This window comes from Stegostoma tigrinum, chromosome 47 (genome assembly GCF_030684315.1).
Source record: "Stegostoma tigrinum isolate sSteTig4 chromosome 47, sSteTig4.hap1, whole genome shotgun sequence".
NCBI lineage: Eukaryota > Metazoa > Chordata > Chondrichthyes > Orectolobiformes > Stegostomatidae > Stegostoma > Stegostoma tigrinum.
Genome location: NC_081400.1, coordinates 7,470,203 through 7,497,201, shown reverse-complemented (window position 1 = coordinate 7,497,201; position 26,999 = coordinate 7,470,203). Strand labels below are relative to the sequence as shown.

The 26,999-nt window shown below is 56.1% G+C and overlaps 1 protein-coding gene across 3 annotated transcripts; it reads right to left on the bottom strand.

Annotated features, from left to right (window-relative positions):
* Window positions 1–394: 394 nt before the first annotated feature.
* On the bottom strand, window positions 395–26,999 carry LOC125449786 (solute carrier family 25 member 44-like). Of its 3 annotated transcripts, none has more exons than XM_059642949.1 (4): window positions 26,920–26,999; window positions 19,682–20,419; window positions 1,671–1,798; window positions 395–1,418 (listed from the first exon to the last, which is right to left on the bottom strand). In XM_059642949.1, the coding sequence occupies exons 2-4, from the start codon at window positions 20,292–20,294 to the stop codon at window positions 1,227–1,229; spliced, it is 933 nt and encodes a 310-aa protein (XP_059498932.1). In that variant the 5' UTR covers window positions 20,295–20,419; window positions 26,920–26,999; the 3' UTR covers window positions 395–1,226. The 3 variants fall into 3 exon arrangements, with proteins under 3 accessions (XP_059498932.1, XP_059498933.1, XP_059498934.1); XM_059642950.1 differs by having other exon boundaries at window positions 19,682–20,422; window positions 26,920–26,943; XM_059642951.1 differs by lacking the exon at window positions 26,920–26,999 and adding an exon at window positions 26,888–26,904 and having other exon boundaries at window positions 19,682–20,422.

Sequence of the window (26,999 nt, the reverse complement as noted above, 5' to 3'; positions counted from 1 at the left end):
GGGGTGTATGGGGCTGGAGGGGGTGACAGGGATAGGGAAGGGGATGTAGGGGGTGACAGGGATAGGGAGGGGGTGTATGGGGCTGGAGGGGGTGACAGGGATAGGGAAGGGGTGTAGGGGGTGACAGGGATAGGGAAGGGGCTGGAGGGGGTGACAGGGATAGGGAGGGGGTGGAGAGGCCGGAGGGCCTTGTGGTGAGGGATGGGACCGGGAGTGGGAGGGGTGTTGTGGTGATGGGTGGGGGATTTTCGTGGTGGGGTGTGTGTAAGGAGGTTGTGTCCCTGCAGTTCACTGGCCACAGCCCACTCCCTGGACCCCCACCACGAGTGTTTGCAGCCAGGAGAAGAACGGCTTTGTAGCATTCGAGCTGGACACCAGTCATATGATGGTTTATTAAAGTGTACAGCACCTTGATCAATATCAAAAAAAGCAGAGTTACATCGACACACACTCACCCTCTAATGTTCACCATCTCATAGACTGCATGGACCGAGACCCCTGTCAGAGAGCAAGGTCCCCTCCCCCCCACTACACTCTCACTCTGTCTCCCTCTCACATACACACAAACACACACACACAGTCACACACTCAAACACTCTGTCCCTCTCACATACACACACACTGTGTCTCTCTCACACACAGAGCGTTGGGTAAACCGTCTGTCCACTTCAATGGCCAGGAAACTCCCTCCCCTCTGTGACAGAGGCACACCAAGCCTCCCCGGTGTCTGACTCCCCCAGCTATATGCCCGGTTACTGGGTACTAGCGTGGCATGGATGGGGTGCCCTGCAATACTCCCACTCGCCTCCTTCCCCAGGTCGAAGCAGCAGCAGCGGTGACAGTGATACAGCATCCTGTTTACAGGGTTTTCTCTGACCCCCTCACTCCGTTTCACAGCAGCAAACCGCCCCCTCACCTCCAAAGCGCTCTCCCTGGAATGGAGGGGGTGGGGGTGGGGTGGAGGTGGTTTATGAGAAGGGCACAGCTCGTCCCTCCCTCCATCCACACTCGCTCCCTCCGGAAGCTGCTGCCATCCTGGGGAAAGGTAGCTGTGGGTATGCGCTGTAGTTGTCGTAGGCACATTGCAGTTCACTCTCCACCGCGGGCACACTGAACCAGAGAGGGGACAGAATTGGACAGGCTGGCCCAGGCCCAGGCAATAGGGCACAGGTTGCTCCCAGTCAGACACTGCCCAGACAGTCCTTCACCTCCCCTGCCCCTGCAGGCTACCAGTGCCGTGAATCCACCAGCTCCGGGCGCAGGCTCAGTTTCTTCAGGCTCTCGTAGCCCACCACGATGCAGAGAGCGGACGGGGTCGCGGATAAGATGCGGGCAGACAATCCCTTGCTCAGACCCCAGATACCCTCCTCCTGCATCAGCTGCCTGAAGGTCTGCACCATTGAGGGGCACCCGTCGACCTGCAGCGAGAACGCACAGTGAGGAGAGATCCCAAACACACGCACAGGCGCGCACACGCTCGCACACACAGAGTGCTGGCCACATCAGTACGTAGAACCATTCAATAAACAGTCCGTTCCATTAGCACCACAACTCAGGAATTTCCATTCCCACCGCCCAAATGAAAGAAACGTCCAGCAAAGTGGGGCGGGCGCCGGAGAGTCGGTGCCAAGGGGGCACCGCACTATCCCTGACCACCCACACGATATTACCTGTACTCTTGCCCGGATAACATCCATTGGATTGGTGAGGGTGGAGGAAGTAGCAGCTGCCAGGGGTCCGGCCACCGCCTGGACCAGCAGGTGGGGGCAGAAACTGGGAGTCACGCAGGAAAGTTGCTCTAAAGACAGAGGAAGAGAAAGAAAGGACTCATTAAAAACTAAACAAATTAGTGTACCCCAATGTTTTACAGTGAAAGAACTGTCCCCAGCTGTTCTGTACCCGAGTATTATACAGTGAGAGACACTACATGGTCAGTGGTAGGTCCCTGGCGATTGTTACAGAACAAAGAGATCCTTGAGAGTGGAGCCAGAGGTGGGCAGGATGGTGAAGACGACTTTCGGCATGTTGGCTTTCATCGGTCAGAGTGTGGAGTTTAGGAGCTGGGACGCCTTATTGTGGCTGAGCATAATGTTGGTGAGACCACATTTAGAGTAACATGCAGTTCTGGTCACCCTACTACAGAAAGGATGTTATTAAATTAGACAAGATTTATTAGTATGCTGCCTGGGCTGGACTCCGAGTTACATGGAGAGGCTGGGGCATTCTCCCACGGAGTAGAGAGGGGACACTGGCAGGTTCGATCCCAACTGTCTGCGTGCATTTCCTCCGGGTGCTTCGGTTTCCTCCCACAGTCGAAAGATATGAAGGTTTGAGTGAACTGGCCGTGCTAAATTACACGTAGTGCCTAGGGATGTGCGGGTTAGGGTGGGATTGGCCGTGCTAAATTGTCCCGTAGTGCCCAGGGATGTGTGGGTTAGGGTGGATTGGCCGTGCTAAATTGTCCCGTAGTGCCCAGGAATGTGCGGGTTAGGGTGGATTGGCCGTGGGAAATGAAAGTTTATAGGGATGGGTCTGAGTGGAACGCTCTTTGGAGCGTTGGTGACGACTTGTTGGGCTGAATGGCCTGTTTCCACACTGTGGAGATTCTATAAAACTGAGGGCTGACCTTATAGAGATCTACAGAATGACGAGAGGTAATGATAAGGTAGTTAGCCGACAGCTGTTTCCCAGAGAACGTGAGTCTAAAACGAGACCACAGAGGTTTAAGGGGAGAGGAAAGAGATACAGAATGGTCCAGAGGGGACAGTTTTTGCACGGAGAGTGTCTGGAACAGGCTGCCAGAGGTAGTGGAGTACAATTTTATCATTTAAGAAACATTTAGCCAGGAACATGGATGGAACAGGGACGGAGAGATATGGACCAAACACAAACGAATGGGACGAGGTTAACTGTTAAAACTGCGCGCAATGGATACTTTGGGCCAAAGGACGTGTTTCCATACTACAAACCTTGATGACCCGTCCCCCACCGGTACTGTACCGCAGTGTTATACAGGGACAGACCCGTCCCCCACCAGTACTGTACCCCAGCGTTATACAGCGACAGACCCCGTCCCCCACCGGTACTGTACCCCAGTGTTATACAGGGACAGACCCGTCCCCAACCAGTACTGTACCCCAGTGTTATACAGGGACAGACCCCGTCCCCCACAACGGTATTGTACCCCAGTGTTACACAGCAACTGACCCTGTCCCCCACTGGTACTGTACCCCAGTGTTACACAGCGACAGACCCCGTCCCCCACCGATACCATACCCCAGAGTTATACAGCGACAGACCCCGTCCCTCACCAGTACTGTACCCCAGTGTTACAAAGCGACAGACCCCGTACCCCAGTATTATACAGCAACAGACCCATCCCCACAGGTACGGTACCCCAGTGTACCCAGTGTTATAAAGGGACAGACCCCGTCCCCCACCGCAGTGTTATACAGGGACAGACCCTGTCCCCTACTGGTACCGTACCCCAGTGTTACACAGCGACAGGCCCCGTCCCCCACCGGTACCGTACCCCAGTGTTACACAGCGACAGACCCTGTCCCCCACCGGTACTGTACCCCAGTGTTACACAGCGACAGACCCGTCCCCCACCGGTACTGTACCCCAGTGTTACACAGTGACAGACCCCGTCCCCCACCGGTACCGTACCCCAGTGTTACACAGCGACAGACCCTGTCCCCCACCGGTACCGCACCCCAGTGTTATATAGCGACAGACCCTGTCCCCCACCAGTACTGCACCCCAGTGTTACACAGCGACAGACCCTGTCCCGCACCGGAACTGTACCCCAGTGTTATACAGCGATAGACCCTGTCCCCCACCGGTACGGTACCCCAGTGTTACACAGCGACAGACCCTGTCCCCCACCGGTACCGTACCCCAGTGTTATACAGCAATAGACCCCGTCCCCCACCGGTACCGTACCCCAGTGTGACACAGTGACAGACCTGTCCCCCACCGATACTGTACCCCAGTGTTTTATTGCGACAGACCCCGTCCCCCACCGGTACTGTACCCCAGTGTTACACAGCGACAGACCCCGTCCCCCACCGGTACCGTACCCCAGTGTTATACAGCGACAGACCCTGTCCCCCACCGGTACTGTACCCCAGTGTTATACAGGGACAGACCCGTCCCCAACCAGTACTGTACCCCAGTGTTATACAGGGACAGACCCCGTCCCCCACAACGGTATTGTACCCCAGTGTTACACAGCAACTGACCCTGTCCCCCACTGGTACTGTACCCCAGTGTTACACAGCGACAGACCCCGTCCCCCACCGATACCATACCCCAGAGTTATACAGCGACAGACCCCGTCCCTCACCAGTACTGTACCCCAGTGTTACAAAGCGACAGACCCCGTACCCCAGTGTTATACAGGGACAGACCGTGTCCCCTACTGGTACGGTACCCCAGTGTACCCAGTGTTATAAAGGGACAGACCCCGTCCCCCACCGCAGTGTTATACAGGGACAGACCCTGTCCCCTACTGGTACCGTACCCCAGTGTTACACAGCGACAGGCCCCGTCCCCCACCGGTACCGTACCCCAGTGTTACACAGCGACAGACCCGTCCCCCACCGGTACTGTACCCCAGTGTTACACAGTGACAGACCCCGTCCCCCACCGGTACCGTACCCCAGTGTTACACAGCGACAGACCCCGTCCCCCACCGGTACCGCACCCCAGTGTTATATAGCGACAGACCCTGTCCCCCACCAGTACTGCACCCCAGTGTTACACAGCGACAGACCCTGTCCCGCACCGGAACTGTACCCCAGTGTTATACAGCGATAGACCCTGTCCCCCACCGGTACGGTACCCCAGTGTTACACAGCGACAGACCCTGTCCCCCACCGGTACCGTACCCCAGTGTTATACAGCAATAGACCCCGTCCCCCACCGGTACCGTACCCCAGTGTGACACAGTGACAGACCTGTCCCCCACCGATACTGTACCCCAGTGTTTTATAGCGACAGACCCCGTCCCCCACCGGTACTGTACCCCAGTGTTACACAGCGACAGACCCCGTCCCCCACCGGTACCGTACCCCAGTGTTATACAGCGACAGACCCCGTCCCCCACCGGTACTGTACCCCAATATTATACAGCGACAGACCCCATCCCCCACCGGTACCGTACCCCAGTGTGACACAGTGACAGACCTGTCCCCCACCGGTACTGTACCCCAGTGCTTTATAGCGACCGACCCCGTCCCCCACCGGTACTGTACCCCAGTGTTACACTGCGACAGGCCCCGTCCCTCAACGGTACTGTACCCCAGTGTTATACAGGGACAGACCCCGTTCCCCCACCGGTACTGTACACCAGTGTTATACAGCGACAGACCCGTCCCCACAGGTACGGTACCCCAGTGTTATAAAGGGACAGACCCCATCCCCCACCGCAGTGTTATACAGGGACAGACCGTGTCCCCTACTGGTACCGTACCCCAGTGTTACACAGCGACAGACCCTGTCCCCAACCGGTACCGTACCCCAGTGTTACACAGCGACAGACCCTGTCCCCAACCGGTACCGTACCCCAGTGTTACACAGCGACAGACCCTGTCCCCCACCGGTACCGTACCCCAGTGTTACACAGGGACAGACCCCGTCCCCCACCGGTACCGTACCCCAGTGTTTTACAGTGACAGACCCCGTCCCCCACCGGTACTGTACCCCAGTGTTACACAGCGACAGACCTGTCCCCACTGGTACTGTACCCCAGTGTTATACAGCGACAGACCCGTCCCCCACCGGTACTGTACCCCAGTGTTATACAGCGACAGACCCCGTCCCCCACCCCTACTGTACCCCAGTGTTACACAGGGACAGACCCCGTCCCCCACCGGTACTGTACCCCAGTGTTACACAGCGACAGACCTGTCCCCACTGGTACTGTACCCCAGTGTTATACAGCGACAGACCCGTCCCCCACCGGTACTGTACCCCAGTGTTATACAGCGACAGACCCCGACCCCCACCCCTACTGTACCCCAGTGTTACACAGGGACAGACCCCGTCCCCCACCGGTACCGTACCCCAGTGTTACACAGCGACAGACCCCGTCCCCCACCGGTACCGCACCCCAGTGTTATATAGCGACAGACCCTGTCCCCAACCAGTACTGCACCCCAGTGTTACACAGCGACAGACCCTGTCCCGCACCGGAACTGTACCCCAGTGTTATACAGCGATAGACCCTGTCCCCCACCGGTACGGTACCCCAGTGTTACACAGCGACAGACCCTGTCCCCCACCGGTACCGTACCCCAGTGTTATACAGCAATAGACCCCGTCCCCCACCGGTACCGTACCCCAGTGTGACACAGTGACAGACCTGTCCCCCACCGATACTGTACCCCAGTGTTTTATAGCGACAGACCCCGTCCCCCACCGGTACTGTACCCCAGTGTTACACAGCGACAGACCCCGTCCCCCACCGGTACCGTACCCCAGTGTTATACAGCGACAGACCCCGTCCCCCACCGGTACCGTACCCCAGTGTGACACAGTGACAGACCTGTCCCCCACCGGTACTGTACCCCAGTGCTTTATAGCGACCGACCCCGTCCCCCACCGGTACTGTACCCCAGTGTTACACTGCGACAGGCCCCGTCCCTCAACGGTACTGTACCCCAGTGTTATACAGGGACAGACCCCGTTCCCCCACCGGTACTGTACACCAGTGGTATACAGCGACAGACCCGTCCCCACAGGTACGGTACCCCAGTGTTATAAAGGGACAGACCCCATCCCCCACCGCAGTGTTATACAGGGACAGACCGTGTCCCCTACTGGTACCGTACCCCAGTGTTACACAGCGACAGACCCTGTCCCCAACCGGTACCGTACCCCAGTGTTACACAGCGACAGACCCTGTCCCCCACCGGTACCGTACCCCAGTGTTACACAGGGACAGACCCCGTCCCCCACCGGTACCGTACCCCAGTGTTACACAGCGACAGACCCCGTCCCCCACCGGTACCGTACCCCAGTGTTTTACAGTGACAGACCCCGTCCCCCACCGGTACTGTACCCCAGTGTTACACAGCGACAGACCTGTCCCCACTGGTACTGTACCCCAGTGTTATACAGCGACAGACCCGTCCCCCACCGGTACTGTACCCCAGTGTTACACAGGGACAGACCCCGTCCCCCACCGGTACTGTACCCCAGTGTTATACAGGGACAGACCCCGTCCCCCACCGGTACTGTACCCCAGTGTTACACAGCGACAGACCCTGTCTCCCACCGGTACCGTACCCCAGTGTTACACAGCGACAGACCCTGTCCCCCACCGGTACCGTACCCCAGTGTTTCACAGCGACAGGCCCCATCCCCCACCGGTACTGTACCCCAGTGTTATACAGCGACAGACCCCGTCCCCCACCGGTACTGTACCCCAGTGTTACACAGCGACAGGCCCTGTCCCACAACGGTACTGTACCCCAGTGTTACACAGCAACTGACCCTGTCCCCCACTGGTACTGTACCCCAGTGTTATACAGGGACAGACCCCGTCCCCCACCGATACCGTACCCCAGTGTTACAAAGCAACAGACCCCGTCCCCCACCCGTACCGTACCCCAGTATTATACAGCAACAGACCCATCCCCAAAGGTACGGTACCCCAGTGTACCCAGTGTTATAAAGGGACAGACCCCGTCCCCCACCGCAGTGTTATACAGGGACAGACCCTGTCCCCCACCGGTACCGTACCCCAGTGTTACACAGCGACAGACCCTGTCCCCCACCGGTACTGTACCCCAGTGTTACACAGCGACAGACCCGTCCCCCACCGGTACTGTACCCCAGTGTTACACAGTGACAGACCCTGTCCCCCACCGGTACCGTACCCCAGTGTTACACAGCGACAGACCCCGTCCCCCACCGGTACCGCACCCCAGTGTTATATAGCGACAGACCCTGTCCCCCACCAGTACTGCACCCCAGTGTTACACAGCGACAGACCCTGTCCCGCACCGGAACTGTACCCCAGTGTTATACAGCGATAGACCCTGTCCCCCACCGGTACGGTACCCCAGTGTTACACAGCGACAGACCCTGTCCCCCACCGGTACCGTACCCCAGTGTTATACAGCAATAGACCCCGTCCCCCACCGGTACCGTACCCCAGTGTGACACAGTGACAGACCTGTCCCCCACCGATACTGTACCCCAGTGTTTTATAGCGACAGACCCCGTCCCCCACCGGTACTGTACCCCAGTGTTACACAGCGACAGACCCCGTCCCCCACCGGTACCGTACCCCAGTGTTATACAGCGACAGACCCCGTCCCCCACCGGTACCGTACCCCAGTGTGACACAGTGACAGACCTGTCCCCCACCGGTACTGTACCCCAGTGCTTTATAGCGACCGACCCCGTCCCCCACCGGTACTGTACCCCAGTGTTACACTGCGACAGGCCCCGTCCCTCAACGGTACTGTACCCCAGTGTTATACAGGGACAGACCCCGTTCCCCCACCGGTACTGTACACCAGTGTTATACAGCGACAGACCCGTCCCCACAGGTACGGTACCCCAGTGTTATAAAGGGACAGACCCCATCCCCCACCGCAGTGTTATACAGGGACAGACCGTGTCCCCTACTGGTACCGTACCCCAGTGTTACACAGCGACAGACCCTGTCCCCAACCGGTACCGTACCCCAGTGTTACACAGCGACAGACCCTGTCCCCCACCGGTACCGTACCCCAGTGTTACACAGGGACAGACCCCGTCCCCCACCGGTACCGTACCCCAGTGTTTTACAGTGACAGACCCCGTCCCCCACCGGTACTGTACCCCAGTGTTACACAGCGACAGACCTGTCCCCACTGGTACTGTACCCCAGTGTTATACAGCGACAGACCCGTCCCCCACCGGTACTGTACCCCAGTGTTACACAGGGACAGACCCCGTCCCCCACCGGTACTGTACCCCAGTGTTATACAGGGACAGACCCCGTCCCCCACCGGTACTGTACCCCAGTGTTACACAGCGACAGACCCTGTCCCCCACCGGTACCGTACCCCAGTGTTACACAGCGACAGACCCTGTCCCCCACCGGTACCGTTCCCCAGTGTTTCACAGCGACAGGCCCCATCCCCCACCGGTACTGTACCCCAGTGTTATACAGCGACAGACCCCGTCCCCCACCGGTACTGTACCCCAGTGTTACACAGCGACAGGCCCTGTCCCACAACGGTACTGTACCCCAGTGTTACACAGCAACTGACCCTGTCCCCCACTGGTACTGTACCCCAGTGTTATACAGGGACAGACCCCGTCCCCCACCGATACCGTACCCCAGTGTTACAAAGCAACAGACCCCGTCCCCCACCCGTACCGTACCCCAGTATTATACAGCAACAGACCCATCCCCACAGGTACGGTACCCCAGTGTACCCAGTGTTATAAAGGGACAGACCCCGTCCCCCACCGCAGTGTTATACAGGGACAGACCCTGTCCCCTACTGGTACCGTACCCCAGTGTTACACAGCGACAGGCCCCGTCCCCCACCGGTACCGTACCCCAGTGTTACACAGCGACAGACCCTGTCCCCCACCGGTACTGTACCCCAGTGTTACACAGCGACAGACCCGTCCCCCACCGGTACTGTACCCCAGTGTTACACAGTGACAGACCCCGTCCCCCACCGGTACCGTACCCCAGTGTTACACAGCGACAGACCCCGTCCCCCACCGGTACCGCACCCCAGTGTTATATAGCGACAGACCCTGTCCCCCACCAGTACTGCACCCCAGTGTTACACAGCGACAGACCCTGTCCCGCACCGGAACTGTACCCCAGTGTTATACAGCGATAGACCCTGTCCCCCACCGGTACGGTACCCCAGTGTTACACAGCGACAGACCCTGTCCCCCACCGGTACCGTACCCCAGTGTTATACAGCAATAGACCCCGTCCCCCACCGGTACCGTACCCCAGTGTGACACAGTGACAGACCTGTCCCCCACCGATACTGTACCCCAGTGTTTTATAGCGACAGACCCCGTCCCCCACCGGTACTGTACCCCAGTGTTACACAGCGACAGACCCCGTCCCCCACCGGTACCGTACCCCAGTGTTATACAGCGACAGACCCCGTCCCCCACCGGTACCGTACCACAGTGTGACACAGTGACAGACCTGTCCCCCACCGGTACTGTACCCCAGTGCTTTATAGCGACCGACCCCGTCCCCCACCGGTACTGTACCCCAGTGTTACACTGCGACAGGCCCCGTCCCTCAACGGTACTGTACCCCAGTGTTATACAGGGACAGACCCCGTTCCCCCACCGGTACTGTACACCAGTGTTATACAGCGACAGACCCGTCCCCACAGGTACGGTACCCCAGTGTTATAAAGGGACAGACCCCATCCCCCACCGCAGTGTTATACAGGGACAGACCGTGTCCCCTACTGGTACCGTACCCCAGTGTTACACAGCGACAGACCCTGTCCCCAACCGGTACCGTACCCCAGTGTTGCACAGCGACAGACCCTGTCCCCCACCGGTACCGTACCCCAGTGTTACACAGGGACAGACCCCGTCCCCCACCGGTACCGTACCCCAGTGTTACACAGGGACAGACCCCGTCCCCCACCGGTACCGTACCCCAGTGTTTTACAGTGACAGACCCCGTCCCCCACCGGTACTGTACCCCAGTGTTACACAGCGACAGACCTGTCCCCACTGGTACTGTACCCCAGTGTTATACAGCGACAGACCCGTCACCCACCGGTACTGTACCCCAGTGTTATACAGCGACAGACCCCGTCCCCCACTCCTACTGTACCCCAGTGTTACACAGGGACAGACCCCGTCCCCCACCGGTACTGTACCCCAGTGTTACACAGCGACAGACCTGTCCCCACTGGTACTGTACCCCAGTGTTATACAGCGACAGACCCGTCCCCCACCGGTACTGTACCCCAGTGTTATACAGCGACAGACCCCGTCCCCCACCGGTACTGTACCCCAGTGTTACACAGGGACAGACCCCGTCACCCACCGGTACTGTACCCCAGTGTTATACAGCGACAGACCCGTCCCCCACCGGTACTGTACCCCAGTGTTACACAGCGACAGACCTGTCCCCACTGGTACTGTACCCCAGTGTTACACAGCGACAGACCCCGTCCCCCACCGGTACTGTACCCCAGTGTTACACAGCGACAGACCCTGTCCCCCACCGGTACCGTACCCCAGTGTTACACAGCGACAGACCCTGTCCCCCACCGGTACTGTACCCCAGTGTTATACAGCGACAGACCCCGTCCCCCACCGGTACTGTACCCCAGTGTTATACAGCGACAGGCCCCGTCCCCCACCGGTACCGTACCCCAGTGTTACACAGTGACAGACCCCGTCCCCCACCGGTACCGTACCCCAGTGTTACACCGTGACAGACCCTGTCCCCCACCGGTACTGCACCCCAGTGTTATACAGCGACAGACCCTGTCCCCCACCGGTACTGTACCCCAGTGTTATACAGCGACAGACCCCGTCCCCCACCGGTACCGTACCCCAGTGTTACACAGCGACAGACCCCGTCCCCCACCGGTACCGTACCCCAGTGTGACACAGTGACAGACCTGTACCCCACCGGGACTGTACCCCAGTGTTTTATAGCGACAGACCCCGTCCCCCACCGGTACCGTACCGCAGTGTGACACAGTGACAGACCTGTCCCCCACCGGTACTGTACCCCAGTGTTATACAGCGACAGACCCCATCTCCCACCGCAGTGTTATACAGGGACAGACCGTGTCCCCCATCGGTACTGTACCCCAGTGTTATACAGCGACAGACCCCGTCCCCCACCGGTACCGTACCCCAGTGTTATACAGCGACAGACCCCGTCCCCCACCGGTACCGTACCCCAATGTTATACAGGGACAGACCCCATCCCCCACCGGTACCGTACCCCAGTGTTACACAGCGACAGACCCCATCTCCCACCGCAGTGTTATACAGGGACAGACCGTGTCCCCCATCGGTACTGTACCCCAGTGTTATACAGCGACAGACCCCGTCCCCCACCGGTACCGTACCCCAGTATTATACAGCGACAGACCCCGTCCCCCACCGGTACCGTACCCCAATGTTATACAGGGACAGACCCCATCCCCCACCGGTACAGTTTCCCAGTGTTACACAGCGACAGACCCCATCCCCCAGCGGTACCGTACCCCAGTGTTATACAGCGACAGACCCCATCCCCCACCGGTACCGTACCCCAGTGTTATACAGGGACAGACCCCGTCCCCCACCGGTACCGTACCCCAGTGTTATACAGCGACAGACCCCGTCCCCCACTGGTATACAGCGACAGACCCGTCCCCCACCGGTACTGTACCCCAGTGTTATACAGCGACAGACCCTGTCCCCCACCGGTACTGTACCCCAGTGTTATACAGGGACAGACCCCGTCCCCCACCGGTACCGTACCCCAGTGTTATACAGGGACTGACCCGTCCCCCACCGGCACTGTACCCCAGTGTGACACAGCGACAGACCCCGTCCCCCACCGGTACTGTACCCCAGTGTTATACAGGGACAGACCCGTCCCCCACCGGTACTGTACCCCAGTGTTATACAGGGACAGACCCCGTCCCCCACCGGTACCGTACCCCAGTGTTATACAGGGACAGACCCCGTCCCCCACCGGTACCGTACCCCAGTGTTATACAGGGACAGACCCGTTCCCCCACCGGTACTGTACCCCAGTGTGACACAGCGACAGACCCCGTCCCCCACTGGTACTGTACCCCAGTGTTATACAGGGACAGACCCGTCCCCCACCGGTACTGTACCCCAGTGTGACACAGCGACAGACCCCGTCCCCCACCGGTACTGTACCCCAGTGTTATACAGGGACAGATCCGTCCCCCACCGGTACTGTACCCCAGTGTTATACAGGGACAGACCCCGTCCCCCACCGGTACCGTACCCCAGTGTTATACAGGGACAGACCCCGTCCCCCACCGGTACCGTACCCGAGTGTTATACAGGGACAGACCCGTTCCCCCACCGGTACTGTACCCCAGTGTGACACAGCGACAGACCCCGTCCCCCACCGGTACTGTACCCCAGTGTTATACAGGGACAGACCCGTCCCCCACCGGTACTGTACCCCAGTGTTATACAGGGACAGACCCCGTCCCCCACCGGTACCGTACCCCAGTGTTATACAGGGACAGACCCCGTCCCCCACCGGTACCGTACCCCAGTGTTATACAGGGACAGACCCCATCCCCCACCGGTACCGTACCCCAGTGTTATACAGGGACAGACCCCGTCCCCCACCGGTACCGTACCCCAGTGTTACACAGCGACAGACACTGTCCCCCACCGGTACCGTACCCCAGTGTTACACAGCGACAGACCCCGTCCCCCACCGGTACTGTACCCCAGTGTTACACAGCGACAGACCTGTCCCCACCGGTACTGTACCCCAGTGTTATACAGCGACAGACCCGTCCCCCACCGGTACTGTACCCCAGTGTTATACAGCGACAGACCCCGTCCCCCACCGGTACTGTACCCCAGTGTTACACAGGGACAGACCCCGTCACCCACCGGTACTGTACCCCAGTGTTATACAGCGACAGACCCGTCCCCCACCGGTACTGTACCCCAGTGTTACACAGCGACAGACCTGTCCCCACTGGTACTGTACCCCAGTGTTACACAGCGACAGACCCCGTCCCCCACCGGTACTGTACCCCAGTGTTACACAGCGACAGACCCTGTCCCCCACCGGTACCGTACCCCAGTGTTACACAGCGACAGACCCTGTCCCCCACCGGTACTGTACCCCAGTGTTATACAGCGACAGACCCCGTCCCCCACCGGTACTGTACCCCAGTGTTATACAGCGACAGGCCCCGTCCCCCACCGGTACCGTACCCCAGTGTTACACAGTGACAGACCCCGTCCCCCACCGGTACCGTACCCCAGTGTTACACCGTGACAGACCCTGTCCCCCACCGGTACTGCACCCCAGTGTTATACAGCGACAGACCCTGTCCCCCACCGGTACTGTACCCCAGTGTTATACAGCGACAGACCCCGTCCCCCACCGGTACCGTACCCCAGTGTTACACAGCGACAGACCCCGTCCCCCACCGGTACCGTACCCCAGTGTGACACAGTGACAGACCTGTCCCCCACCGGGACTGTACCCCAGTGTTTTATAGCGACAGACCCCGTCCCCCACCGGTACCGTACCGCAGTGTGACACAGTGACAGACCTGTCCCCCACCGGTACTGTACCCCAGTGTTATACAGCGACAGACCCCATCTCCCACCGCAGTGTTATACAGGGACAGACCGTGTCCCCCATCGGTACTGTACCCCAGTGTTATACAGCGACAGACCCCGTCCCCCACCGGTACCGTACCCCAGTGTTATACAGCGACAGACCCCGTCCCCCACCGGTACCGTACCCCAATGTTATACAGGGACAGACCCCATCCCCCACCGGTACCGTACCCCAGTGTTACACAGCGACAGACCCCATCTCCCACCGCAGTGTTATACAGGGACAGACCGTGTCCCCCATCGGTACTGTACCCCAGCGTTATACAGCGACAGACCCCGTCCCCCACCGGTACCGTACCCCAGTATTATACAGCGACAGACCCCGTCCCCCACCGGTACCGTACCCCAATGTTATACAGGGACAGACCCCATCCCCCACCGGTACAGTTTCCCAGTGTTACACAGCGACAGACCCCATCCCCCAGCGGTACCGTACCCCAGTGTTATACAGCGACAGACCCCATCCCCCACCGGTACCGTACCCCAGTGTTATACAGGGACAGACCCCGTCCCCCACCGGTACCGTACCCCAGTGTTATACAGCGACAGACCCCGTCCCCCACTGGTATACAGCGACAGACCCGTCCCCCACCGGTACTGTACCCCAGTGTTATACAGCGACAGACCCTGTCCCCCACCGGTACTGTACCCCAGTGTTATACAGGGACAGACCCCGTCCCCCACCGGTACCGTACCCCAGTGTTATACAGGGACTGACCCGTCCCCCACCGGCACTGTACCCCAGTGTGACACAGCGACAGACCCCGTCCCCCACCGGTACTGTACCCCAGTGTTATACAGGGACAGACCCGTCCCCCACCGGTACTGTACCCCAGTGTTATACAGGGACAGACCCCGTCCCCCACCGGTACCGTACCCCAGTGTTATACAGGGACAGACCCCGTCCCCCACCGGTACCGTACCCCAGTGTTATACAGGGACAGACCCGTTCCCCCACCGGTACTGTACCCCAGTGTGACACAGCGACAGACCCCGTCCCCCACCGGTACTGTACCCCAGTGTTATACAGGGACAGACCCGTCCCCCACCGGTACTGTACCCCAGTGTGACACAGCGACAGACCCCGTCCCCCACCGGTACTGTACCCCAGTGTTATACAGGGACAGATCCGTCCCCCACCGGTACTGTACCCCAGTGTTATACAGGGACAGACCCCGTCCCCCACCGGTACCGTACCCCAGTGTTATACAGGGACAGACCCCGTCCCCCACCGGTACCGTACCCGAGTGTTATACAGGGACAGACCCGTTCCCCCACCGGTACTGTACCCCAGTGTGACACAGCGACAGACCCCGTCCCCCACCGGTACTGTACCCCAGTGTTATACAGGGACAGACCCGTCCCCCACCGGTACTGTACCCCAGTGTTATACAGGGACAGACCCCGTCCCCCACCGGTACCGTACCCCAGTGTTATACAGGGACAGACCCCGTCCCCCACCGGTACCGTACCCCAGTGTTATACAGGGACAGACCCCATCCCCCACCGGTACCGTACCCCAGTGTTATACAGGGACAGACCCCGTCCCCCACCGGTACCGTACCCCAGTGTTACACAGCGACAGACACTGTCCCCCACCGGTACCGTACCCCAGTGTTACACAGCGACAGACCCCGTCCCCCACCGGTACCGTACCCCAGTGTTACACAGCGACAGACCCTGTCCCCCACCGGTACCGTACCCCAGTGTTATACAGCGACAGACCCCGTCCCCCACCGGTACTGTACCCCAGTGCTATACAGGGACAGACCCCGTCCCCCACCGGTACCGTACCCCAGTGTTACACAGCGACAGACCCCGTCCCCCACCGGTACCGTACCCCAGTGTTATACAGGGACAGACCCATCCCCCACCGGTACTGTACCCCAGTGTTATACAGCGACAGACCCGTCCCCCACTGGTACTGTACCCCAGTGTTATACAGCGACAGACCCGTCCCCCACCGGTACTGTACCCCAGTGTTATACAGCGACAGACCCGTCCCCCACCGGTACTGTACCCCAGTGTTATACAGCGACAGACCCGTCCCCCACCGGTACCGTACCCCAGTGTTACACAGCGACAGACCCCGTCCCCCACCGGTACCGTACCCCAGTGTTATACAGGGACAGACCCATCCCCCACCGGTACTGTACCCCAGTGTTACACAGGGACAGACCCCGTCCCCCACCGGTACCGTACCCCAGTGTTATACAGCGACAGACCCCGTCCCCCACCGGTACCGTACCCCAGTGTTATACAGGGACAGACCCATCCCCCACCGGTACCGTACCCCAGTGTTATACAGGGACAGACCCGTCCCCCACCGGTACCGTACCCCAGTGTTATACAGGGACAGACCCCGTCCCCCACCGGTACTGTACCCCAGTGTTATACAGGGACAGACCCCGTCCCCCACCGGTACTGTACCCCAGTGTTATACAGCGACAGACCCCGTCCCCCACCAGTACCGTACCCCAGTGTTATACAGCGACAGACCCCGTCCCCCACCGGTACTGTACCCCAGTGTTACACAGCAACAGACCCCGTCCCCCACCGGTCCTGTACCCCAGTGTTATACAGCGACAGACCCGTCCCCACCGGTACCGTACCCCAGTGTTATACAGGGACAGACCCCGTCCCCCACCGGTACTGTACCCCAGTGTTATACAGCGACAGACCCCGTCCCCCACCGGTACTGTACCCCAGTGTTAAACAGCGACAGACCCTGTCCCCCACCGGTACTGTACCCCAGTGTTATACAGGGACAGAGGAGACCCCACTGGTACTGTACCCTGGTGTTACACAGGGACAGAGGAGACCCCATTCCTTACCTGTGAGATGTGGTACTTGGGATATTGCTGTCTCTGTCTGCAACAACCCTCTCTCTCAATGTGCACAGTCTACCTGAAGTGTGCAGAGCTCTTCCCAACCACACTTACAGTCTGAGGCCTGGCCTCCATCCATCATGCCCCAAATTGCTCAGATCCCTAACGGGAGCCAGTGGAACCAGCTTTCCTGATGCCCCCTGGCTAATGGTCAGGGGGCATGGGTTCGAATCCCACCAAGGCATCCGCGGTAGTATTTAAATTCACTGAATCAAATTCAAAATTGGAATCTAGTCTTGGGGTTGGTGACTGTGATGACAGTCATCAATTTTGGTTAAAAACTCCCATCAGGGGTCCCTAAGAGGTGGGGGGTAGGGGGAGAACTTCAGCTGCAGCTGTATAGGGGGCTGGTGAGGCCACACCTGCAGTAGTGCAGACAGTTTGGGTCTCCTTACTCGAGAAAGGATGTACTGACACTGGACGGGGTGCAGATGAGGTTCAGTAGGTTGACTTGGAATTGATAGTGTTGGCTCATAAGGGCAGATTGAGTTGACTAGTCACGAAAGTTAAGTCACATGGAATCCAGGAAGAGCTAGCTAATTGGATTCAAACTTGGCTCGATGGTAGGAAGCAGACCGTGACGGTTGAAGGTTGTTTCTCGGACTGGAGGCCTGTGACTACTGGTGTGCCACAGGGGTCGGTGCTGGGACCTTTGTTACTGGTTATTGACAGAAATGATGTGGATGCGAATGTACAAGGCATGATCAGTAAGTTTGCAGATGATACAAAATCAGGAGGTAACGTTGATAGAAAAGCAAGTTATTAAAAGTTACAGAGGGATCTGGATCAGACGGGGAAGTGGGCTGACGATTGGCAAATACAGATAAGTTTGAGGTGTTGCACTTTGGAGAGTCAAACCAAGGTAGGACGTATACAGTAACTGGTGAGGCGCTGAGGAGTGTCTTGGAACAGAGGGACCCAGGAGTACAAGTACATAGTTTGTTGAAAGTGGTGTCACAGGTGGACAGGGTAATGAAGAAGGCGTTTAGCACGCTGGCCTTCATTGTTCGAGGGATTGAGTATCGGAGTTGGGGTGTTATGTTACAGCTGTATATGTTGTTGGTGAGGCTGTACTTGGAGTATTGTGTGCAGTTTTAGTCACTCTGTTATAGGAAAGATAAAGTTAAACTGGAAAGTGTGCAAAGATTTACAAGGATGTTGCCAGGACTAGTAGGCCTGAGTTATAGGGAGAGGTTGGCCAGGATAGGACTTTATTCCTTGGAAAGGAGGGGAATGAAGGGTGACCTTAGTGAGGAGTATAAAATCACGGAGGGGCATAGATAGGATGGATGCTTATAGTTTTTTTTTCCCCCAGGGATGGGGAATTGAAAACTAGACGGTATAGGTTTAAGGTGAGAGGGGTAAGAGTTAGGAAGGACCTGAGGAGCAACTTCTTCTCACAGAGATTGGTGCGTATATGGAATGGGGGGGGTTAAAATTGTGATCAGAGATAAAGGGAACTGCAGATGCTGGAGAATCTGAGATCACAAAGTGTGGAGCTGGATAAACACAGCAGGCCAAGCAGCATCAGAGGAGCAGGAAAGCTCCTGTGCTTGGCCTGCTGTGTTCATCCAGCTCCACACTTTGTTATCTCATATATGGAATGGGCTGCCGGAGAAAGCAGTTGAGGCAAGCACAACAGCAACATTTAAAGCATTTGGATAGGTACATGGTTGGGAAGGGTTTAGAGGAATATGGGCCATATGTAGGCAATTGGAACAAGGTGAGTGGCTGTCATGGTCAGCACGGACCAGTTTGGGCTGAAGGGCCTGTTTCCATACTGTATTACTCCGGGACTGGGACTATACTCATTGGAATTTAGAAGAATGAAGTGGGATCATGTAACATTACGAAGGGAATAGATAAGATAGAAGCGGGAAGGCTGTATCCACGGGGGTGGGTGAAACGAGAACTGGGGGGGCATAGCCTCAACATAAGGGGAGGAAGTTTAGGACTGAGTTGAGGAGGAACCTCTTCACTCAAAGGGTTGTGAATCTGTGGAATTCCCTGCCCAGTGAAGCAGTTGAGGCTATTTCGTTGCATGTTTTTAAGGCAAAGATAGATGGATTCTTGAACAGTAGAGGAATTTGGGATTAGGGTGAGCGGGCAGGTAAGCAGAGCTGAGGCCACCAAAGAGATCAGCTACTCTCGTGGCTCACGTTCTTATGAAATCCTCCACGTGACTCCAGTCACTACACCATAATGTTTACCGCCCCGTGGCATGGCCCCAAGCGAGGCTCTCGGTTCACAGGCAATTAGGGATGAGGTTGGGGTGGGGGGAGGATATAGTAAATGCCAGCCTCACCAGCAGTGCCCACCCCCCAGAGTAGAAAGGACGAGGGTGGGCCAGAGTGGATCCCGCCAGGACATGGGGGCCCTCCGCGAGCGAGGTTCCAGGGAGTGAGGGTGGGGGGGTTAGCACGCACCTGTATACAGGTGGTAGAATGGCCACCAGAGAGCACTGTTGGGGATGTAGGTCAACAGCGAGGCAGCGTAGCCGCGATAGAAACCCCTTGGGCCGTCGAGTCGGAGAATCTCCAGCACCACGTCCTTGGCCCTGCCCATGCTGCCCGCAGCACGCCCCTGGGGAGTCTCTCGGAAGCGGCCCATGGCTTGGCCCTGCACCATCAGGTGCTGCGAGAGGATGTCAATGGGCACCGTGATGCTCTGCGCCACCAGCGACGCCGATCCTCCAGCGATGAGCGATTTCACCGTGTTGCTGTCGCTGTACCGTGACACGTACTGGCGGGTCAGCTCGTAGGTGGTAACGTAGCACTGGCCTGACACCAGCGTGAAGGTGTTGACCAGGAAGCCCCGGTACAGTCCAGAGACTCCCTCCGCCCGCACGATCTTGGCAAACGCGTCAAAGGTGCCCGTGTACAGACTCTTGCCTCTCTGCACCTGCAGGCGGGTACGGATCAGGGTGAAGGGGTACACACTGACCCGGATGGCCATGGTCATCAAGACCCCGAAGACGTAGAACTTGCGCTTGTCAAGGTCCTGCCACTCGATGATTGGAATCTTCCTCTTGTCGTCCATGGCTCGCGGCCCGGGGGTGGGCACCTGCTCCACCAACCGAGGTACGGGAACGTCTCAGAATCCGGTCCAACCCCTCGCCGCTGCCTGGGCGGCCATTGGCGGAGTGTCAGGTCCAAACGAGGTACCTGCTAGACACAAGGCTGACTTAATATGGTGAGCGAGGGAATTCGGTGCAGCCAGGAAGAGGTGCAGTTCTAACCTTTCACTTGTTGATTTGAGAATGGTTGGGAGATTGTTGGGGTAGGTGGGGGGAGAGATGCAACAGGATGGCAGACCGTCCACACAACTGCACAGAGAAGCTCAGGTGCTGAGTTTTAATGTATGGTCTCTCTAACCTGTGTCAATAGTTTCAGCTCAAAGCAAGCCAGCACAAGTCAAATTCGGCAACATAAGAACAGGGCATGGCCACTCAGCCCCTCGAACATGCTTTGCCATTCAATAAAAATCACAGCTGATCTGTTTTTAACCTGAACCCTACATCCTCACAAATCTGATGCACTTTTGGAGGAAGTAACTAAGAGGATTGGCAAGGGTACAGTGGGTGGAATTGTTCACTTGGACTTTAGTAGAACCTTCGAGAAGGTTCCACACGGTAGGCTAACTAGTAAAGTTAGATCACATGGGATTCAGGGTGAGCTTACCAATTGGATACAAAATTGGCCTAACGGCAGGAGACAGAGTGTGGTGGGTTAGCGTTGCTTATTGGACTGGAGGCCTGTGACCAGTGGTGTTCCACAGGGATCGGTGCTGGGTCTTCTTCTGTTTCATTTATATAAATGGTTTCGATGACAATATAGAAGGCACGGTTAGTAAGTTTATGGACGACACCAAGATTGGGTGGTACAGTGGACAGTAGGTTTATCTAAGATTACAAAGAGATTTGATCATTGGGCCAATGGGCTGAGGAGCGGCAGATGGAGTTTAATTTGGATAAATGTTAGGTGCTGCATTTTGGTAAAACAAACAAGGGCAGGATTTATACAATTAGTGGTAGGGCCCTGGGTAGTGCTGTAGAACAGAGGGACTGAGGGGTTCAGGGACGTAATTCACTGAAATTTGCGTCACAGGTAAACGGGGGGGGGGGGGGGGTTCATAAGGTGTTTAGCACACTCGCCTTCGTTGCTCAGACCTTTTGAGTGTAGGAGTCGGGGACATCATATTGAGGTTGTACAGGATGTTGGTGAGGCCTCTTCTGGAGCGCTGTCCCCCACTCTGGTCGCCCAGTTAGAGGTAGAATATTATGAAACTGGGGAGAGTTCAGATTTACCAGGGCGTTGCTGGGAATACAGGGCTTGAGTTGTAAGAAGAGGCTGGATAGGCTGGGACATTTTCCACTGGCACCTAGGAGGTTGAGAGGTGACCTTGTAGATGTTTATAAAATAAACGGAGAAGTGTCTTTTCCCTAGGGTGGGGGATTTCAAGACAAGGGGGCATCTTTGTAAGGCAAGAGGAGAAAAACTTTAAAAAGAATGAAGGGCATTTTTCTTTTTAAACGGAGTGGTTTGCACATGGAATGAGCTTTCAGTGGAGTGCGATCGATAGCTGTGGGTGAGGTACCAGAAGTCTGGACATTAGCTAATGTGGTGCAGCTATTTAGGATAGGTGGCAAGGAAAAGCCAGGGAGCCATAGGCCGGTGAGCCTGGCATCGGTGGCGGTCGAGTTATTGGAAGGAATCCTGAGGGACAGGATTTCGTGGATTTGGAAAGGTAAGGACTGATTAGGGATAGTCAACATGGTTTTTGTGTAGGAAATCGTGACTCACTAACTTGATTGAGATTTTTAAAGAAATAATGAACTGGACTGATGAGGGAAAAGCAGTGGGTGTGATCTATATGGACTTCAGTAAGGTGTTCAACAAGGTTCCTCATGGTCGGCTGGTTAGTGAGGTTAGATCACATGGAATCAGGGAGAACTAACCATTTGGATACAGAACTGGCTCAAGGGTAGGAGTCGGGGGCGGGCGGGGCGGTGGTGGAGTTGCGTTTTGAAATGAAGGGCTGTGGCCAGTGATGTACCACAAGGATCAGTGCTCGGTCCACTGTTTTTCTGTCGTTTATAAATTATTTGGATGTGAACATCAGGAAGTAAGGTTACAGAGATAGTAGGAACTGCAGATGCTGGAGAATCTGAGATAACAAGGTGTAGAGCTGGATGAACACAACAGGCCAGGCAGCATCAGAGGAGCAGGAAAGTTTGATGTTTTGGGTCGAGATCCTTCTTCAGAAATGGGGGAGGGGAAAGGGGGTTCTGAAATAAATAGGGAGAGAGGGGGAGGCGGATAGAAGATGGATAGAAGAGAAGATAGGGTGAGAGGAGACAGACAGGTGGGGTTAGAGGCAGTGAAGGTGAATGTAGGTGGGGAGTTAGGGAGGGGATAGGTCAGTTCAGGGAGGACGGGCAGGTCAATGGGGCGCGATGAGGTTAGTGGGTAGGAGATGGGGGTGGTACTTGAGGTGGGAGGAATGGTTAGGGAGGCGGGGATGAGCTGGGCTGGTTTTGGGATGCAGTGGGGGAAAGGGAGACTTTGAAGCTTGTGAAGTCCACATTGATACCATTGGGCTGCAGGGTTCCCAAGAGAAATAGGAGTTGCTGTTCCTGCAACCTTCAGGTGGTGTCATCATGGCAATACAGGAGGCCCAGGATGGACATGTCGTCTGTGGAGTTATTTGGGGCTGGGGTGGGGAGTTGAAATGGTTCGCGACAGGGAGGTGGAGTTGTTTGTTGCAAACTGAGTGTAAGTGTTCTGCAAAGCTGTCCCCAAGCCTCCGCTCGGTTTCCCCGATGTAGAGGATGCCACAACAGGAACATTTTGATGGTGTAGTGGACAGTGAAGAAATTAACCTCCAGAGTACAATGGGACCTTGATCAGATGGGTCGATGGGCCGAGGAATAGCAGCTGGAGTTTAATTTAGATAAATGTGAGGAGCTGCATTTTGGGGAAAGGCAAATCAGGGCAGGACTAATACACTTAATGGTAAGGTCCTGGGGGAGTGCCAGTTCATAGCTCCCTGAGAGTGGAGTTGCAGGTAGACAGGGTGGTGAGGAAGGTGTTCGGTACGCTTGCCTTTATTGGTCAGTGCGTTGAGTATAGGGAGTTGGGGGGGTCATGTTGTAGCTGTACAGGGCATTGGTTAGGGCCACTTTGGGAATACTGCGTTTGATTCTGGTCTCCCTGCTACAGGAAGGATGTTGTTAAACTCGAAAGGGTTCAGAAAAGATTTGATGTTGTTGGGTTTGGAGGGGGTGAGCTAATAGGGAGAAGCAGAAGCCATTTTCCCTGGAGCGTCGGAGGCCAAGGGGTGACCTTATTGAGGTTCATAAAATCATGAGGGACATGGATAGAGTGAATAGGCAAGGTCTTCTCCCCTAGGGGTAGGGGGGAGTCCAAAACTAGAGTCACTGGTTTAAGGTGAGAGGGGTAAGATTTAAAAGGGACCTGAGGGGCAACTTTTCCACACAGAGGGTGGTGCGTGTATGGAACGGGCTGCCAGAGGAAGTGGGTGGGGACTGGTACAGTTACAGCATTTAAAAGGCTTCGGGATGGGGACACGGATAGGAAGGGTTTTAGAGGGATGGAGCCGAATGCTGGCAAATGGGACTTGATTAATTTAGGACATCTGGTCGGCGCGGATGAGTTGGACAAAAGGGTCTGTTTCCGCGCTGTACAGCTCTATTCTAGGATTCTAAGCAGTGCATGAAGGGTTAGTACCAATGTTTAAAATAGGGAAAAGGTTTGGAGGTGGGCAGTTGGGACTAGTTTAGGCTGGGATTATGGCCAGCATGGACTGGTTGGACCGAAGGGTGCAGTACGACTCTGCGACTCCTGCATATTCTTGACAGTCTTTCACCCCCTCAGACATCAGGAATCTACCTCCCTCTGCCTTAAAGATGTTTAAAGCTTCTGCATCCACTGCCTTTTGAGGAAGGGAATCCTAAGGACTGACTGCCCTCCGAGAGAGGAAAATGTTTCCCCATCTGCACCGCTTTATGTTTAAACAGTGACCGCCACACACCCCGTTGTAGACTCTCTCTCAAGAGGAAACATCCTTTCCAAGCCTAACTGGTCAAGTTCCCTCACAATACTGTCTTACAAGAAGTGCTCTGAATTCCAAAGAGTCAGTAGAAACACAGAACGCTGGAGAAACTCAGCGGGTCTGGCAGCGTCTGGTGGAGAGAGAGCAGAGAAACAGAGGTAATGGTTCAAATCTGGCAGGACTCTTCCATCACAACTGGAGCGATCGGAAATGCACTACCTGGAACTGTAGTGCAGGCGGGTTCAGTTGTTGAGGGGTGGGGGTGAATTTGGATGACTATTCGGATAGAAATGGGGAACAGATATGGGGTACAAGCAGGCACCCATTCAGGGAGTGCAGAATATTCCACTGCACCCCTGATTTGCATCTTGTTGATGGTGGATAGGCTTTGGGGGGGCAGGGGGGTGCAGTCAGGAGGTGAGTTACTTGCTACAGGATTCTCAACTTGCTCTTGTAGACACAGTCAGGGTAACGAGGGGAGAGTGCGGGTAGAGTGGCAAGCATAATTTATCTGGAATCGTCAAAAGGTTAGTCTAGCTTCAAGGGAAGGAAGTGCAGAGCTTAGTCAGATTGAAACAGAGCTCAAACTGGTGTTCTCTAAGAGATGGCAGTGTCCACAATTGACATCGGGGATCATGAGGCAAGAACACATTTCATAAACTTACAGAACGCACCACACTGTGGTGGGTGGAGAGGGTTAGAACTGAACAGCTCTGCGATGAATTAAAGGAGGATGTGATACTGCTATGGAAATGGGCCGATAATTGGCAAAAGCAGCTCAGCAGAAATACACGCAAGGTCGCCTATTTTGGCAGGAACCACAAGGACAGTACTTTGACATTTGGGAAGAGCAAAGTCCAGATAGAAGACAAAAATCAAGGACGTGCTGAGCACTTAAGTGGTAAACATTACACCACAAAAATTAGCAAGACACAAACACAAGGATTTCTCTCTCTCTTTCACTCGAAGATTTGAACAGAAAAGCAAACGTGTGGTTCGAAAGCAAGGCCTGGGACTGTATGAAACCACACTGGCTGGGCACCACATAGTCAGGACGATCAGGCACAGTGAGAGCGCAGTGTTTAACAACATAACATCTGAAATGTGGGGCTTTCTGGGACAGAACAGAACGGCAAGGAAGTGACAAAATACAAACAGCGACTCAGGAAAAACAAAGTTTTGGATTAAAAAAAGGCAGCGAAAAGCTCCCTCAAGTGGGAAAAGCACAGAACAAGAGGAAGCAAAAACACATAATGGGATCACAAAGAAGGCAGCACCACATGTTATACAGGGACAGACCCCGTCCCCCACCGGTACTGTACCCTAGTGTTACACAGCGACAGACCTGTCCCCCACCGATACTGTACCCCAGTGTTATACAGCGACAGACCCCATCCCCCACCGGTACTGTACCCCAGTGTTACACAGTGACAGACCCCGTCCCCCACCGGTACCGTGCCCCAGTGTTATACAGCGACAGACCCCGTCCCCCACCGGTACCGTACCCCAGTGTTACACAGTGACAGACCCCGTCCCCCACCGGTACCGTACCCCAGTGTTACACAGTGACAGACCCCGTCCCCCACCGGTACCGTACCCCAGTGTTACACAGTGACAGACCCCGTCCCCCACCGGTACCGTACCCCAGTGTTACACAGCGACAGACCCCGTCCCCCACCGGTACTGTACCCCAGTGTCATACAGGTATAGATTTGACCCCACCGGTACTGAACTCCCAGTAATAAACAGAATTAAATTGGTATCCCAGTCAGACACCAATAGCCCAGTGTTACACATGATTACTCTGACCCTGTCAGACACCAATAGCCCAGTGTTACACATGATTACTCTGACCCTGTCAGACACCAATAGCCCAGTGTTACACATGATTACTCTGACCCTGTCAGACACCAATAGCCCAGTGTTACACATGATTACTCTGACCCTGTCAGACACCAATAGCCCAGTGTTACACATGATTACTCTGACCCTGTCAGACACCAATAGCCCAGTGTTACACATGATTACTCTGACCCCGTCAGACACCAATAGCCCAGTGTTACACATGATTACTCTGACCCTGTCAGACACCAATAGCCCAGTGTTACACATGATTACTCTGACCCTGTCAGACACCAATAGCCCAGTGTTACACATGATTACTCTGACCCTGTCAGACACCAATAGCCCAGTGTTACACATGATTACTCTGACCCTGTCAGACACCAATAGCCCAGTGTTACACATGATTACTCTGACCCTGTCAGACACCAATAGCCCAGTGTTACACATGATTACTCTGACCCTGTCAGACACCAATAGCCCAGTGTTACACATGATTACTCTGACCCTGTCAGACACCAATAGCCCAGTGTTACACATGATTACTCTGACCCTGTCAGACACCAATAGCCCAGTGTTACACATGATTACTCTGACCCTGTCAGACACCAATAGCCCAGTGTTACACATGATTACTCCGACCGTGTCAGGGACACACTGCCCACTAATACACATTAACACTCTGACCCCGTCAGACAGTAACAGCGCAGTCTTACTCATGAATACCCTGCCCCTCTCGGATACTGACCTGCTTCCCTCAGGCGCTCGATGTTTCCGGGTCTCCGATCGTCGTGTTCGTGAACCAATCAGAACCGCTCATGACAGGGC